This window comes from Rhineura floridana, chromosome 21 (genome assembly GCF_030035675.1).
Source record: "Rhineura floridana isolate rRhiFlo1 chromosome 21, rRhiFlo1.hap2, whole genome shotgun sequence".
Lineage (NCBI taxonomy): Eukaryota > Metazoa > Chordata > Lepidosauria > Squamata > Rhineuridae > Rhineura > Rhineura floridana.
In genome coordinates, this window is record NC_084500.1 from 2,622,314 (window position 1) to 2,636,996 (window position 14,683).

The 14,683-nt window shown below is 46.9% G+C and overlaps 1 protein-coding gene across 2 annotated transcripts in view; it reads left to right on the forward strand.

Moving 5' to 3' along the window:
- Nucleotides 1-1,773: 1,773 nt before the first annotated feature.
- The window catches only part of UNC45B (unc-45 myosin chaperone B), a 31,150-nt gene continuing 18,240 nt past the window's right edge, over nt 1,774-14,683 (forward strand). The window contains exons 1-8 of one of the 2 annotated variants that reach the window (XM_061605044.1): nt 1,774-2,002; nt 3,691-3,852; nt 4,608-4,644; nt 5,695-5,870; nt 7,397-7,486; nt 10,092-10,259; nt 12,250-12,418; nt 14,174-14,344. In XM_061605044.1, coding sequence (XP_061461028.1) covers nt 3,691-3,852; nt 4,608-4,644; nt 5,695-5,870; nt 7,397-7,486; nt 10,092-10,259; nt 12,250-12,418; nt 14,174-14,344 — 973 coding nt within the window. In that variant the 5' untranslated portion in view covers nt 1,774-2,002. Of the gene's footprint in view, nt 2,003-3,690; nt 3,853-4,607; nt 4,645-5,378; nt 5,871-7,396; nt 7,487-10,091; nt 10,260-12,249; nt 12,419-14,173; nt 14,345-14,683 lie in introns of those variants that run through there. The other variant, XM_061605045.1, reaches the window with a different exon arrangement.

Consider the following 14,683-nt stretch of genomic DNA (forward strand, 5'->3'; position numbering starts at 1 on the left):
CGGTAGTTCCAAAACTTTTCTCCGCATCATGGGGAGGTCTCGGCGAACCACTTAATGATTTACTTGCCTGTTGCAGCAATGGTAATGAGCAGTGCTAGATGCTGTATGATTTGTAAATTGCATTTTTATTTATTTGAATTCCATGGGAATTGTAATACAATAAAATGCAATATTTTTATTGTATTTTTAATTATTTGACTCCTTGGGAATTCAGATTGTAACACAATAATGCAATAATTCAAATTGTAAAAGGTAAAGGTATCCCCGCACTTGTAGTGCGAGTCGTTTCCGACTCTTAGGGTGACGTCTTGCGACGTTTACTAGGCAGACCATATATATGGGGTGGGATTGCCCGTTCCTTCCCCGGCCTTTCTTTATCCCCCAGCATGTGCCGGGTACTCATTTTACCAGCCACGGATGGATGGAAGGCTGAGTGGACCTCGACCCCTTTTCCCAGAGATTCGACTTCCTCCTTCCGTTGGAATCGAACTCCGGCTGTGAGCAGAGCTTTCTGCTGCGTTACTGCCGCTTACAACTCTGCGCCACGGAGGATACAATATAACAGCTAAACGAAGCAATACAAATGCAATCAAATATCCAGTGGCAGCTGGTAACTCCATGTCAGTGGGGCAGTGGAGTCCGCTCCGGGTTTTAGACTGAACTTTCAAGGAGCTTTCCAAGGTTCTCAGGCTAAAGTCCAGAGCATACTCCACTGCCCCACTGACATAGAGCCAGCCATCACTGTATGAAGTCCACAGACCACCATTTGGGAACCCCTGAGCTATTTTATTCTGGGCTGCAATACTCTCGCCAGGGAATGAGCCCCACTGAATGGGGGAGAAGTTCCATTCAATTCACATTTAAATGCACACATGTTAGATTTGCACTTTCTGAAGCAGCAGTGAGAACTGAAATACTAATGTCGTTCCAAATTCGCCCTTCTCCGAATCTGGCAATGCAGTTCCCCAACAAAAAAATGGTAAGCGGCGGTAACGCAGCCGAAGCTCTGCTCACGGCCGGAGTTCGATTGCAACGGAAGGAGGAAGTCGAATCTCCGGTAAAAGGGGTCGAAGTCCACTCAGCCTTCCATCCATCCGTGGTCGGTAAAATGAGTACCCGGCATACTCAAGGCCGGGGAAGGAACTGGCAATCCCACCCCATATATATGGTCTGCCTAGTAAACGTCGCAAGACGTCACCCTAAGAGTTGGAAACGACTCGCACTACAAGTGCGGGGACACCTTAACCTTTTAAGTAAAGGTGTGTATAAAAAATGAAGATATTGGTGAAAATGATATACAAAAATGCATTCTGTTAGAAGAAGCTTCCAATTCATCAGCCCAGGCCATTCGTTTCCTTTTCGGCCAGCATATTTGGAGTTTTGTGTCTACCATTTTCTGGGGTTATTCTCTTTTTTAATTCCCCCAAGCACTTGTAGAAGGAACGTAATTTCTGGATGCAATTTCTGCCGGCCGGGAGTTCTCGAAGGTACTGGAGACGGCCTGTCTGTTGCAGCTGCTCGTGAAACTCTTCTAGGCCTCTGGCGTAAAAAAACATTTGTTCCAGAGTTTCAAATGTCTGGTGGTTCCTTAAATAGAATGCGAAGGGGCTGTGTTCATTTCGGGAGGGGGGATCAAGGGTGACTGCCTGCATTTATTTTATTGTATTGCCCTTAAAAAGTCTCCCTTTAAGCCTTGTCCAAGGGCAATGCACCTTTTGGATATGCATTTCACCAAGTTATTGAGATGCGTCCTTTGCACCTGATTCAAGGCCAACCATCTCCTTCGTTAGGTTAGACCTTCACCCCTAAGGTCTAAGCTTATTGTGCTACAGTCCTTGGCCTGTGACCATTTCATTGAGCTATATATAGCTATCTAACTCAAGCCCAGGCAGGCGTTCGTATCAGTGCACTGCAAAAAGGAGAGAGGTGTCCGTGGTTCATTGATCCACGGGGAAACCACCAGGATTTAGTGAACCATCTCAGAGTTTGGAAACCGCAGAAGGTAAGGGAATCCGGGGGTACCTGGGGAGCATGAACCGAGATGAAATAGCAGTTGTTATTGTATTGAAAATCAACAGTGTGTTTTGTCAGAGTGGACTGAAAATAATGGTTGTTGGGGATGGAATGTGAGAATGACAGGTGACTGTGACAGATCCCAGAGGCACCATAAGCCTGCCCAAAGATAGCAACTCACTGGACTAGTTTGCTTCAGGAAAGGTGGCGGAAGAGTTTTCCGGCTCCTGAAAAACTGGTATAGTGCAGTGGGGAGGAGAGCCTGGCTGGGAGTCCGGAGTCTGTGAGTTCCAATCCCCGCTCGTGTCTCCTGGGTGACAAGGGCCAGCTAAAGATCACCCCCACAGTGAGTGGCTCAGGGGTTACGTGCCCTGCCACCTGTGCAGCCGTGGGCAAGCTGCAGAGTCCCAAGGAGCCCAGTTGCCCCCCAGCTGGCAGTTGCGGACAAGGAAGGGGCTGGCTTGTGCAGCTGTGGCAAGCTGAGTAGACCCTGGCCAGCTGGGGAGGACTAGCCTCAGAGGGAGGCAATGGTAAACCCCCTCTGGATACCGCTTACCATGAAATCCCTATTCATAGGGCAGCCCTAAGTTGGGATCGGCATGAAGGCAGGCCACTTCCACTTTTTCATTATGAAAATCTAGCAGCAAAATCTGTCACGACATAAACTTTCCTGGACGTAGAGCTTCCGTCTCATCAGACGTATGGCATGTTTTAGCGTAAGAGGAAAAAAAGAGTAAGGGAGGACTTAGGAGCATCAGAAGGCGTCTTAGACCGAGTCAAATCTGTTATCTATCTAACTGAATATTGTCTAGACTGACTGGAAGGCTGTGAGCACACCAGTCGCCTACAGCAAAGTGTTTCATTCTTTGCAGGAAGGCATGACGGTTTCAAGTGAACAATAGTGGAATAAATGTGTGGAGTGGATGTGGTCTTGTTAATGACCACTCAAGCAACGCATACAGAGGGTACCAGGCATAGTTCACCACTCGTCTTACTCAGAGTAGACCCACTGGAGTTGATGGGCATGGCTAACTTAGGTCTATTCTGAGTAGGACTTAGTTGAATGTAACCCAAGGTATACAGGAAACGCAAAATCCAAAGGCAGGCAATACCTTTATTACAACTGGGGGGGGAACTCAGAGCTGGAAGTCAAATATGGCCCTCCAGGCCTCTCCGTCTGGCCCTTGACGTTCTCCCCAGACCACACACCCTCTCCATCGACCACACACCCTCTCTACAAACCACGCCTCCTCACTTTCTTCACATGTTTTTGCCTGGCTGGAATGGGGCCTTTTATTTATTTATTTATTGCATTTACATACTGCCCCATAGCCAAAGCTCTTTGGGAGGCTTACAACAATTAAATTGAACTCTGACCATTTCTATTTATCTATTTGTTTATTAAATTAATATCCCGCCCTTCGTCCCAGAAGGAGCCCAAGCCTCTGGCTTGTCTGGAATGGAGACTAAGGAGGGCTCTGTGAGCGTATATTTAGAAAGGTAGAATTCACATTCGTTGCTCAGTCCCCTGCCCTACCGGCCACTGGTATGTGGCCCTCAGGAGGTTGCAGAAAAGGACATGTGATTGAGAGTGAGCCAGTTAGAGCAGCCTGGAGAGTCTCAGGCCGGAGGTTCCCTATCCTTGTCCTTGGCAGATTTGGTGGTTTATTTTCCTAGATGGACAATGCTGTGCAGCTGAAGGAGGCGGGAAACCAGTATTTTCAAGCCAATGATTACGAGAACGCTATTAAAAGCTACTCCAAAGCCCTCGATGACGCCAAGGATAAATCACTTCAGGCTGTGTTGTACCGTAACCGAGCGGCCTGTTTCCTGAAAAAGGTGAGACAGCAAGATGGGGGTAGTGAGATTGGGAGGGAGGACTGCTGATAAAGCAGGCCCTGGAGGAAAAGATCATCCTGTAAAAGGGGATCATCCAAGGATGGTCCAATTTATACCAGTCAGTTTCACAAGTTGAAAGTGACTTGTAAAATTCAGTCAATTTCACAAGTCAGCAGATCAGCCAGGCTATTTTATGAAGTCTCAAGTGAGTTGGGTAGCTATGGAATACTGAAAAAGCTGTAGTGGCAAATTCAGAAGTTCAGGGTCTCTTTATCATAGTCATAGCCACATCCCTCCCCCTTTTTTGCTAAATGAGATCCTTGTTAATGTCTTCTCCCACAACAACAGATGTCCCTAGGAGCCAATAAGCATGAAAGGGGGGAGTGTTAGCTACTGAAAAGAGTCTTCTCAGTTGCTGACTCACCTCTTTTCACTCTGATTGGTTCCAATCAGCACAAAAGGACAAGGAAGCATGTTAGAAGACTCTTCTCAATGACTAACACACTCCCCTTTCATACTGATTGGCTCATAGGATGCTAGAGACACAGGGCCCTGCTGGGACCCTGCTCCCAAAAAAGGGACTAAGACCCCCTGAGACCCTGGACAACTACATCCCTAGTGGTAGATCAGTCAGACTGGAAAATGGGAGGCAAAGGAGTGCAGGTGGTGTTGGTGTTAGTGGGAGTTTTTTAGCTCAGGTCAAAGCCAACCTTCTTAGTCATTGATTCCAACCATTTTTCTTTGTAAATTTTCAGGAGAACTATACCCAGGCAGCATCGGATGCATCCAGAGGTAGGTCAAACAGTGCTTCTGTCATCTTGGACCAACCTTCACAAATCAAAACAAACAAGCAAATGAATTGCACAAATGTTTTTTGGGGGGACATTTCACTATCCCAGGTCACATTTCCAGGAGAGATGGTCCCAGGACAGCAGTGGAAGACAAAGGTTGATGAGGGAGCTGGCATAAGTTGGCAAACATCATTAAGCCTAGGAGGAGGGGCAGAAGGGTAACAATTCTCTGGAAGGTGGGGTGCAGAAAGGGGGAGAATTAAGATCAAGGAGGCGGGAGGCATAAAAGGGTGAGAACAAAGCTCAGAAAGACAGGTTTGATGTAAAGGGCACAAATTAAGCTCAGGAGGGTGAGGTGCAGAAAGGGTGAGACCCTTGCAGCTGGAATCTGTCTTCTTGATTCCCTTTGTAAAGTTACAAGCACCTATCAAGCATTTCTGTGTCACTCTTTAGCACAAAGGGCTTCCGGAGCAGCTCACTTTAAGATCAGGGCTTTTTGTGTGTGTAGCAGTACTCACTGAATATTCAGAAGTACAGAGTACCGGAACCTGCTTTTTGGCTGCTCATTGCAGCCATGCCGTGCTGCCACCCATGGCACTTTTATCAAGATATGAGTACCGGCACCTCAATTCCCCCTACCCCAGAAAAGCACTGCTTGAGATCGATAACAAACAAGATACAATGGCTTGTAGCTAATGCAAATAAAGGATTTCATTTTCATTTTTTCATTTTCAGACAAGATAGCCCCTGCCTGCCAGCTTGCAATCCAAGCGGAACAGAGAAGTGAAAAGCGCTGGTGCTTCTTCTTGCTCGCCTCGGTTCACTTTGCACCTAAGCGACACGACACAAAAGGAAAAGGGAGGAGGAGGGAGGAGGGAAACGAGCAAACGCAGGCGCCAGTTCTTCAAGGGTGGAGAATGGTTATATAAAGACTAGCTGGAATGGAGGAGCTAAAAGGAGCTTGTCTCTCAGCAGACCATCACCCCTCCTGTCCCAGCCAGATACAATAGCTGCTACTAAATGACAGCTGTCCATTGCTGTTTCCCCCTAGCTATCGACATCAATGCGTCAGATATTAAGGCCTTATACCGACGCAGCCAAGCTCTGGAGAAGCTGGGCAAGTTGGATCAGGCCTTCAAGGATATCCAGAGGTGTGCCACCATTGAGCCCAGAAACAAAAACTTCCAGGAGACCCTTCGGCGTCTAGGAGCCCACATCCAGGAGAAGGTATGTGGCACAGAGCGAGGTTGGTCACCTGCTGGCCAATGGTCAGGGACAGAGCTTGGAAAAGTTACTTTTTTGAACTACAGCTCCCATCAGCCTAATCCAGTGGCCATGTTGCCTAGGGCTGATGGGAGTTGTAGTTCAAAAAAGTAACTTTTCCAAGCTCTGGAGGGCAGAGTGCTGTCAACGGACTGCCTGTTATTTAACTAGTTATTCAGCTAGTGTTAGGGATGAGCTCCAGCTGGTATAGGGCGCTGCGGCTAGACTACTACCAATGGGGGCACATGGCGGACAGAATGGGACAACTGTGCTCAAACATCTGCACTGGCTGCTCATATCCTCCTGATGATATGAAATGAGATATATAGTTTGGGAACCATAGTATGTAGTGTTGATTTGGCACAGCAGAAAATGAGTTAACCTGACCTAACATAAGAAGCAGAGAATAAATTCCTAATGTCCCTGTGAAGGCTAGATGCTCAGTTGCTGTTTGATACTAAATGCTAGTTTGCTGTTCTCATGTAACTGGACACCATCCAAGTAGATAGTGCTAGGAACAGCACAAGGAGCTCAAGGTTAGACAGCTAGCTAAACGCGAGACAATGGAGCTCACTGAGAATTGTTGCTAACAAGCAATAAGGGAGGGGCTGTAGGAGGAGGACTTGAAAGCATATATCACTTGTACCTTTGTAATCATGCTTCAGACGGGTTTTCAGACGCAAGTCGAATACCTAGTCTCTCTTTTGCAACAGATAATCAATAAAGGTGTTGTTTTATATCCTGGTTTCCCATCTGGTGATTATTTGGAGCTTCCTCCAGATGAAAAGAACCTTTTTGGGTGTAACACTGAGACAGGTTGAATGCTCTTCTAGTGATATAAAAAGCCCTGAGTAGTTTGGGTCCAGGATACCTTAAGGCAGTGGTTCTCTGGTTTGCGGCACACTGTAACACATATAAAAATTTTCTGGCGCGCTTCGTGTACAAAATTAAAAATATATTAATATATTTTAAACTGTGAATAAAAATAGCTTAATAATAATATGCTTTCATAATATTCGCGGCACACCTAGCCACCTCTTGCGGTGCACCGGTGTGCCCCGGCGCACCGTTTGAGAATCACTGCCTTAAGGACTGTCTGAGCTCTTCTATCTCAGCCCGATCCTCGAGATTATCCGGAGGAATGCTGTTCATTGTCCCCCAAACTGTGTTACAGAAACCCGACTAGCCTCAACCAGAAGTCGGGCTTTTAGTGTCGCCAATCCCATGCTGTGGAGCTCTCTTCCGGCAGAGATTCAGCGGGCATCCTTGCTTTGGACTTTCAGGCATCTCTTGAAGGCTTTTATTTTCTGCCAACAGGCCTGTACAACTGCTTAAAATGTCGCTTGAGTAGCCGATCATTTTAAGGATCATCCTGTATTGCTTTGAAAGGTTTTTATGTTGCTGACGTTCTGCAAGGAGGCAGTTTAGAAATACATTTATAAAGAAATTAAAAGAAATGTCTCTGTGTTCCCCCTTCAACTTCGCCCTAGCTGCGTGTACAATTCTCCACCGATGCCAGGGTGCAGCAAATGTTTGAGATCCTGCTGGATGAGAAGAGCGAAAAAGAAAAGCGAGAGAAGGTTAGGGTTCCTTTTTTTTATTTACGGTGAGATTTCTTGTGCATGTAAAATTCACGAGGGAAGGACTGCTGTTTTGTTCCACGCTTCTGTGTTCGTCCGGAAACCTTTGAAACGTTCCAAGAGGCAAGAAGTGCCCCCATCCTCAAGGGGGGAAAGCGCACCAGGCTGCCATTTCAAAGAGAAAACTGCAAGGGGACAATATTCCTCGTTGGCCTAATTTTCATATAATTTTAAACAGGGGTAGCCAACGTGGTGCCCTCCAGATGATATTGGACTCCAATTCACGTCGCCCCAGTCAGAAATGGCCAGTGGTCCAGTCTGATGTGAGTTGCACTGCACCTCATTGGCTACCCCTGCAGTAAACCATGGTTTGTTCAACAATGGTTGTATAAAACCGTGGCTTAGTTGTATGTGTGAACCCTGCCCAGTGGCTTAACTATAGTTTATTGACTGCCGACAAAGCATGATCTGAAGCCATGGTATGTTGCCGGCTGATAAACCTCGGCTTGTTTTAACTATGGCTTGGAATTACGTGCAAACCCAGTGTCAGGGACTGGGGCTTGGATTCCTCATCATCAAGTGATAGCGGCGAGGACTCCAAACCTGAAGAAGGGCAACCCACACAGGGCCAGCCTCAGAGGTGCTGTCACCAGATGAATCTTTGGAGCCAACCCCCACCCCCCATCCCAGCCTGAGGATGTAGCATGGCTGTTCTCTGACTCCGAGGACTCGGGTGTAGACCCTGGAAGACCTGAGCTTCTCTGGTTCCATCGCAGGAGGAGGTTACTAGAGAAGGCTGGGTCCCTTTAAGCAGAACAGCCTCTTGCAGCACAAGTGGTGCTAACATTTAGGCTGCACCTGGGGCTACTGCTATAAAAGAGCTCCGTTCCAGCTTGCTCCTTCCTGGAGCGGCTTCAGAGCTTTGTGGGGCCAGTGGCTAGCCTTTTATCCAGCCTGCACCTTGCCTTGCGTCCAGCCTGAACTTCACTGTCCTACACCCTGGTTGAGCCTCATCCTGTTGGAAAGCAGGACACCCAGCACCTTTCCTTAGCCACAGCTGGTTTGGTCCCCTCCATCCCAGATGCTCGCCAAGCTGCTAAGCCTGAGAACCTGACAAACAAAGCAAATTCTGGAGAAGCAAGCCATGGTTTGTTGGGTCATCTCTGGGACAACACACCATTTGTTAAACAAGCCGTGGTTTAAACAAACTGTGGTTTGCGTCCTGTTCAAGGCAGGCCATTGTTTCTCTCTAGAACAGCCTTCCCCGACCTGGTGCCTTCCAGATGTTGTTGGACACCAGCTCCCATCTGCCCCAGCCAGCATGGCCCGTGGTCAGGGATGATGGGAATTGGCATCCAGCAACATCTGGAAGGCACTAACACCATCAATCAAGGCAATGAACTCAACATCCCTCTCTGCTGCTGCTCCTCCACAAATGGCATTCAGAGGTAGACTGGTGCTGAATATGGAAGTTCCATTTACCTGGTCATGACTAATAGCCACTGGTAGACCTATCCACATGAACTGCCCCACAGCAGGAACTAGACGTAAAGCCCTAGTCAGAGGTTGCATCCAGGGTGCGGTGTCCTCTGTTGCACCTTTCTGTTTCCTCTATATACTGGGACATCTCTCAGTGCAACTGCAGACAGAACCAAGACTAACAAGCTATTTCTTGGGCTGCATACACATGACATTGTATTCTAGAATCAATCGAGACACAGTGACAAAGAGAAGGTTCTTTCTCTCTCTCGAATGAAGTAACTACTCCCTCCCTTGTGGATGGCAGGAGACCTAGAACCTATCTAGACCAGCCTTTCCCAACCGGTGTGCCTCCAGATGTTGTTGGACCACAACTCCCATCAGCCTCAGCCAGCATTGCCAATGGTCAGGAAAGATGGGAGTTGCGGTCCAACAACATCTGGAGGCACACCGGTTGGGAAAGGCTGATCTAGACTGAAAGCCGCAAGTTGAGGGCGAGCATGAACAATTCTGGACGGAGAAAAGCTCCATGTTCGTGCTACAAATTGGTTAGTGCATACACATCCCTTGCCAAGTGATACAGATGTAGCTTTGTGTGAGCGCATGATAGATTATGCTCTCTGTAGCGTATTTCATAGCAGGAACTCCGCAGATTTCAAAAGACAGTTTGTATTGTGACTGTTTTCTCAATCCAGAGTTGTTCATTCTCATTCCTTCCCCTTAAATATTAGACAGGCGCCATCTCTGTTGACTTTTCGGCACCTATTGAAGACCTCCCTCTTTCAACAAGCCTTTTAAGTAGAGACCTTATCCCAGCCTGCTACTGAAGACCTTCCTCTTTCAACAAGCCTTTTAAGTAGAGACCTTAGCCCAGTCTGCGTCTGTGCTGGAAATGCTTTTTAAGATGTTTTGAAGATTTTTTTGAAGATGTTTTGTTTTTAAGATTTTTTAGTGCTGTATCATCTGTTTGCTGCTCTGGACTCCCTTTGGGAGGAAGGGTGGGGTATAAATAATAATAATAATAATAATAATAATAATAATAATAATAATAATAATAATAAATGCTGCAAACAGAATAGCTGCCCTCAGCTCCTGCATATCTTGTGCCCACTTTAAAAAAAAACAGGCTGCAAACAACCTCATTGTCCTTGGCCGGGAGGAAGCAGGCGCAGAGAGGATATTCCAGAACAACGGCCTGAACCTGCTTGTGAGGCTGATTGAAACAAAAAGCCCAGAGCTGATCCTCGCGGCTGTAAGGACCCTTTCGGGGATGTGTACAGGACACAAGGCACGGGTAAGTGTTCTCCATAGTGACCTGGTTCACACCTGTAACATTAAGCCAAACCGTGGTTTAGTGTGTGAATGTGCAGGCTCCAGAACAGAAGATTGTGGTGGCCACTTTGCCCCTCCCTAGTCATTCTTCTGCTATGCTGAGCTAAGCCATAGTTTGGCTTTGTGTGTCATCCAAACCCGAGTCAGTTGTTTAGCTCATCAAATATATTGTTATAGGACTGCAGGGGTGGTCTGGATGATATCTGTGGGTGCCCATTCAGCAAATAATCCTGTGCCTGTAAAATATGCTGTTTGCGTGAGAGGGTCCCGCTGGACGAGCCAAGCCATTTCCTTTCATAAGCTTATAGTTCTGGCCTAGCCAGTCTCTTTATTTGCTTGGTGGGTCAATTTGCGGGATGTGGTCCAGAGTAGTTCTGTCGCTATAGGAACTCTTTCAGGAGAGAGGCCCTCCTCCCCCCTCGCCTGGCTGGAGGCCCCCTTCGTCCTGGAACCAAGAAGCGGTTTGTGTGTGTTAATGCTAGTCTGAAGCAAAGCTGGGGACTGAAAAGACACAGAGAGGCTTGACTGCTCTGCGTGCTGCAGATGTGTAGTGACAAATTCAGAAGCGCAGTGGCCCATCACGATAGTCGCACCACACCCCTCACAGCCACACCTTCTTTTTGACTTCTTGTCTCCCTTGATCTCCACGTCATCTCCAAGTCAACACCCCACTACAACAGATGCCCCTAAGAGCCAGTCAACGTGAAAGGGGAGGCCATGTGTGAGCTACTGAGAAGACTCTTCTCAGTGGCTGTCTCACCTTTCACTCTGATTAGCTCCAGTCAGCACAACAGGACAAACACTGTTTTCAGTGGCTAGCATGCTCCCTTTTCATGCTGATTGGCTCGTACGGAGGGACCCAGCTAGGACCCTGTTGCCACAAAAGTAATGGGTCTGTGACCTCCTGCTACCCCAGATGACTGCACCCTTGGTGCTGGATCCCAAGCTATGGCTTTGGGGAGCCCTCTAGAAATTTAATAGGGAAGCAAGATCCGGTGTTAATGCTGAGAACCCCTCCACCTTACACCCAAGTTGTATAGATGTGCAAATAAAACTATCTATCCTAAGGACAACACAGTCTCGGTTGACCTTCATTCTACAGACACCAAACCCTGGGTAAGCACAGGAACCCCCTGGGAGTCTTTCAGATTGGGGTCCACACAACAGTATGAACAATATAGATATAATCCTGGTCTCTTTATGCGGAAGGACAGTTTATGCACAAAGACATAATTGATATATTAATGTTAATAATAATAATAATATACTCTCCTCCACCCTTGTCCAAGACCTGCTAACTGCCAAATCCCAAATTCTCCTTCCCTAAAAATTCCATCCTCCCACACACTCCCCTTCGCTCTTACCAGAACATCCTCCAAGCCGTTCCCTCCTCCCAGCAAGTCACACTCCAGAATACAGTTTAGTACATCAGCACCTTACAGGTGCCATTCATTGCTTTCAGGTCATGCAGGAGCGAGGAAAAAATGGGGTTTTTAGCAGGGCTATGTGAATGTTGCAAATCCAGAAAAGCGGGGGGGGGTTCTGAATGTGGAGCTGGGCACAGAAATTTGGCTGTTGCATTTTTGGTTTCATTTTTTAAAAAGAGTAGTAAGTTTCTGGACTTTATGGTTTACGGGATACGCATGTGTTGATGACACCTACTGAATTCTCAGAAGCTAGAGAAGTTGCTGCATAAGATTTCCCCTTGTCAGGGGGAATGTGCTGCATAGTTTTTCAGGGCTGGGAGAAGCATTGCACAGATTAGCAACAGCTGAAGAATAAAGGAAATATGCAAATACACATCACTTCCAAAATGTGAACGCGGGCACATAAACACACGTTGCAGAATTCAACTTTTGCTTGGCAAAGCTAAGGGCCAAAGCAGTTAGCTATGAGAAAACTCTGGCAGACACAGTATATCAGGTGAAATCCAAATCTTTCTCTCTGGACAGGCAACAGCTGTCCTCCACGTGCTGGGAATCAACAATATTTGCCTGTGGATGTCCATCGACCACGAGGAGATCTCGCTGGCCGTCTCTAATCTTCTGCAGGCCCTCATTGACTCTTTAGCTGCGGAAGGCAAGAACGAAGAGCATGGAAAAGAGGATGCCCTCGTGCTGGGTAATTATCCTTGGCAATAGCCTGGCAACCATGATGAAAGATGCCTTCACAAATGATCGTAAGAGCAGTCAGCCAAGTCAGACCAGTGGCCAAGTTCATCTAGCTAAGTCTTGCGTACACTGATGGGAAGCTTCAGAGAGGGGTCCCTCCAGGCCCAGCCCTACCTGGAGATGTTGCCAGGGATGGAATGTGGGACCTTCTGCATGCAAAGCTGATGCTCTGCCATTGAGCTATGGGCCTTCTAACGTTCGACATTGTATTCATCTTGCATCTTTACTTCTTTGGTCCCCGGGAAACAAAGAAATGTATCCAGAGGTGGGGAAACTGTAGAGGGCATCAGACTGAGGAAGGCTATCATAAACAAAAGCTAGCCCCTGGGCATATGAACAGCTTGGATTCCTGCACTGAGAAGGGGGTTGGACTCAAGGGCCTTACAGGCTCCTTCCAACTCTATGATTCTATCATTCTACTACTACTACTAATAATTATTATTATTATTATTATTATGCATTAATGTCATTTATCAGTCGGTTTATACACTTCTTTAAAAAAAGTCTCAAAGTGGTTCGCAGAGCTTGGAAAAGTTACTTTTTTGAACTACAACTCCCATCAGCCCAGCCAGCATGGCCACTGGATTGGGCTGATGGGAGTTGTAGTTCAAAAAAAGTAACTTTCCAAGCCCTGGTGGTTCGATAAAGTAGTACAATACATAAAGCAGAAAAAAGTTTTAAAACAATGATGACGACAACAACAAAAATACCGAAAAGGATCATGTGTTAATCAAGATCAGATTGTACTCAACCCACTAAAAGATGACCACCAATGTAGGAGGCAGCATTAACCTAAAAGACAGCCAAGGATGGAGCCTGGTGTGTCTTTTAGAATACGTTCAGATAGGCAAAAAGGCTTGACACCAAGATGTGCTAATCAACATGCTTTATTTTACTACAGCGAACAGATATTATTATAATTATATATAGCAGATAAAATATGACCTGATTCAGCAACTGGGGAAGGCCCCCTCCTGTTATACAGAGAATGGAGCCTTCAGTGCACGGCCTTATCTATGTTCAATGTCTGATGTCTGTTGAGTTGTGTCTCCCTTGCTCTGAGCCTCTGTGCTTTATACCAGACAGAGACTCCTCTGTAAGAGGCAATCAATGGCACTGTTATGTAGCAGAACACTTGCTGAATGTTCACTACTATGGTCCCACATTTCCCAGTGACTTCATCCTCTATAGTCATAACAATACTGATAAGCTACCTGTTATTGTGTACTGCTTCTGTCTACTTAAAAGGAGCTGTCTTGCACTTATGATCTAATACAAGACAGGGTATGAACTCTTGGGAGAGAGATCACACCCACATTTCCCGGTGACTTCATCCTCTATTGCAGCCTTTCCCAACCAGTGTGCCTCCAGATGTTGTTGGACCACAACTCCCATCAGCCTCAGCCAGCATTGCCAATGGTCAGGAAAGACGGGAGTTGTGGTCCAACAACATCTGGAGGCACACTGGTTGGGAAAGGCTGCTCTATAGTCATAACAATACTGATAAGCTACATGTTATTGTGTATCATGCCCCTCACAGCATTTAACTGTGAAAGCTGCTAGCTCTTTACAAGCTGTCAGACCCTTATTTGAGGCTTCTGACCCCCATAAAAGGGCTGCATATATTTGACAGACCTTTGCCAACCCAGTTGTAGATGGGGATCTTGCAGAAATGACTTTGCCTTTTTTCCCTCCTTTTGCACAGATACCAAGAAGGACTTGAAGGCCATCACGATGCACCTCCTGAACATGCTCCCCAGTAAAAAGGTCTCTGGGCAAGGTCGGGACCGTGCGCTCAATTTACTCAATAAAAACGTCCCGAGGAAGGACATGAGGATCCATGACAACAGCCGAACCCTGTTTGTGATTGACAATGGTGAGCACAGCTTCACTGTTCTCTTTTTCCAAAGGTCTACCCAGATTTTACAACAGGGGTTGGGAACTAAAAGCTGCAAAGCTAGACCTGATTACCATCAGCTGGTTCCCTCAGAGGTCGACTCAAAAGGAACATAGGAAGCTGCCTTGTAGTGAATCAGGCCGCTGGTCCTTCTAGCTCAATATTGTCTACACTGACTGGCAGCAGCTCTCCAGGTGTTTAGACAGGAATCTTTCCCAGACCTATCTGGAGATGCCAAGGACTGACCCTGGTGCCTTCTGCATGCAAAGCAGGCACTCTGCCCACAGCCCAAGGTTATGCTTCTGCGTTTGAGCTTGA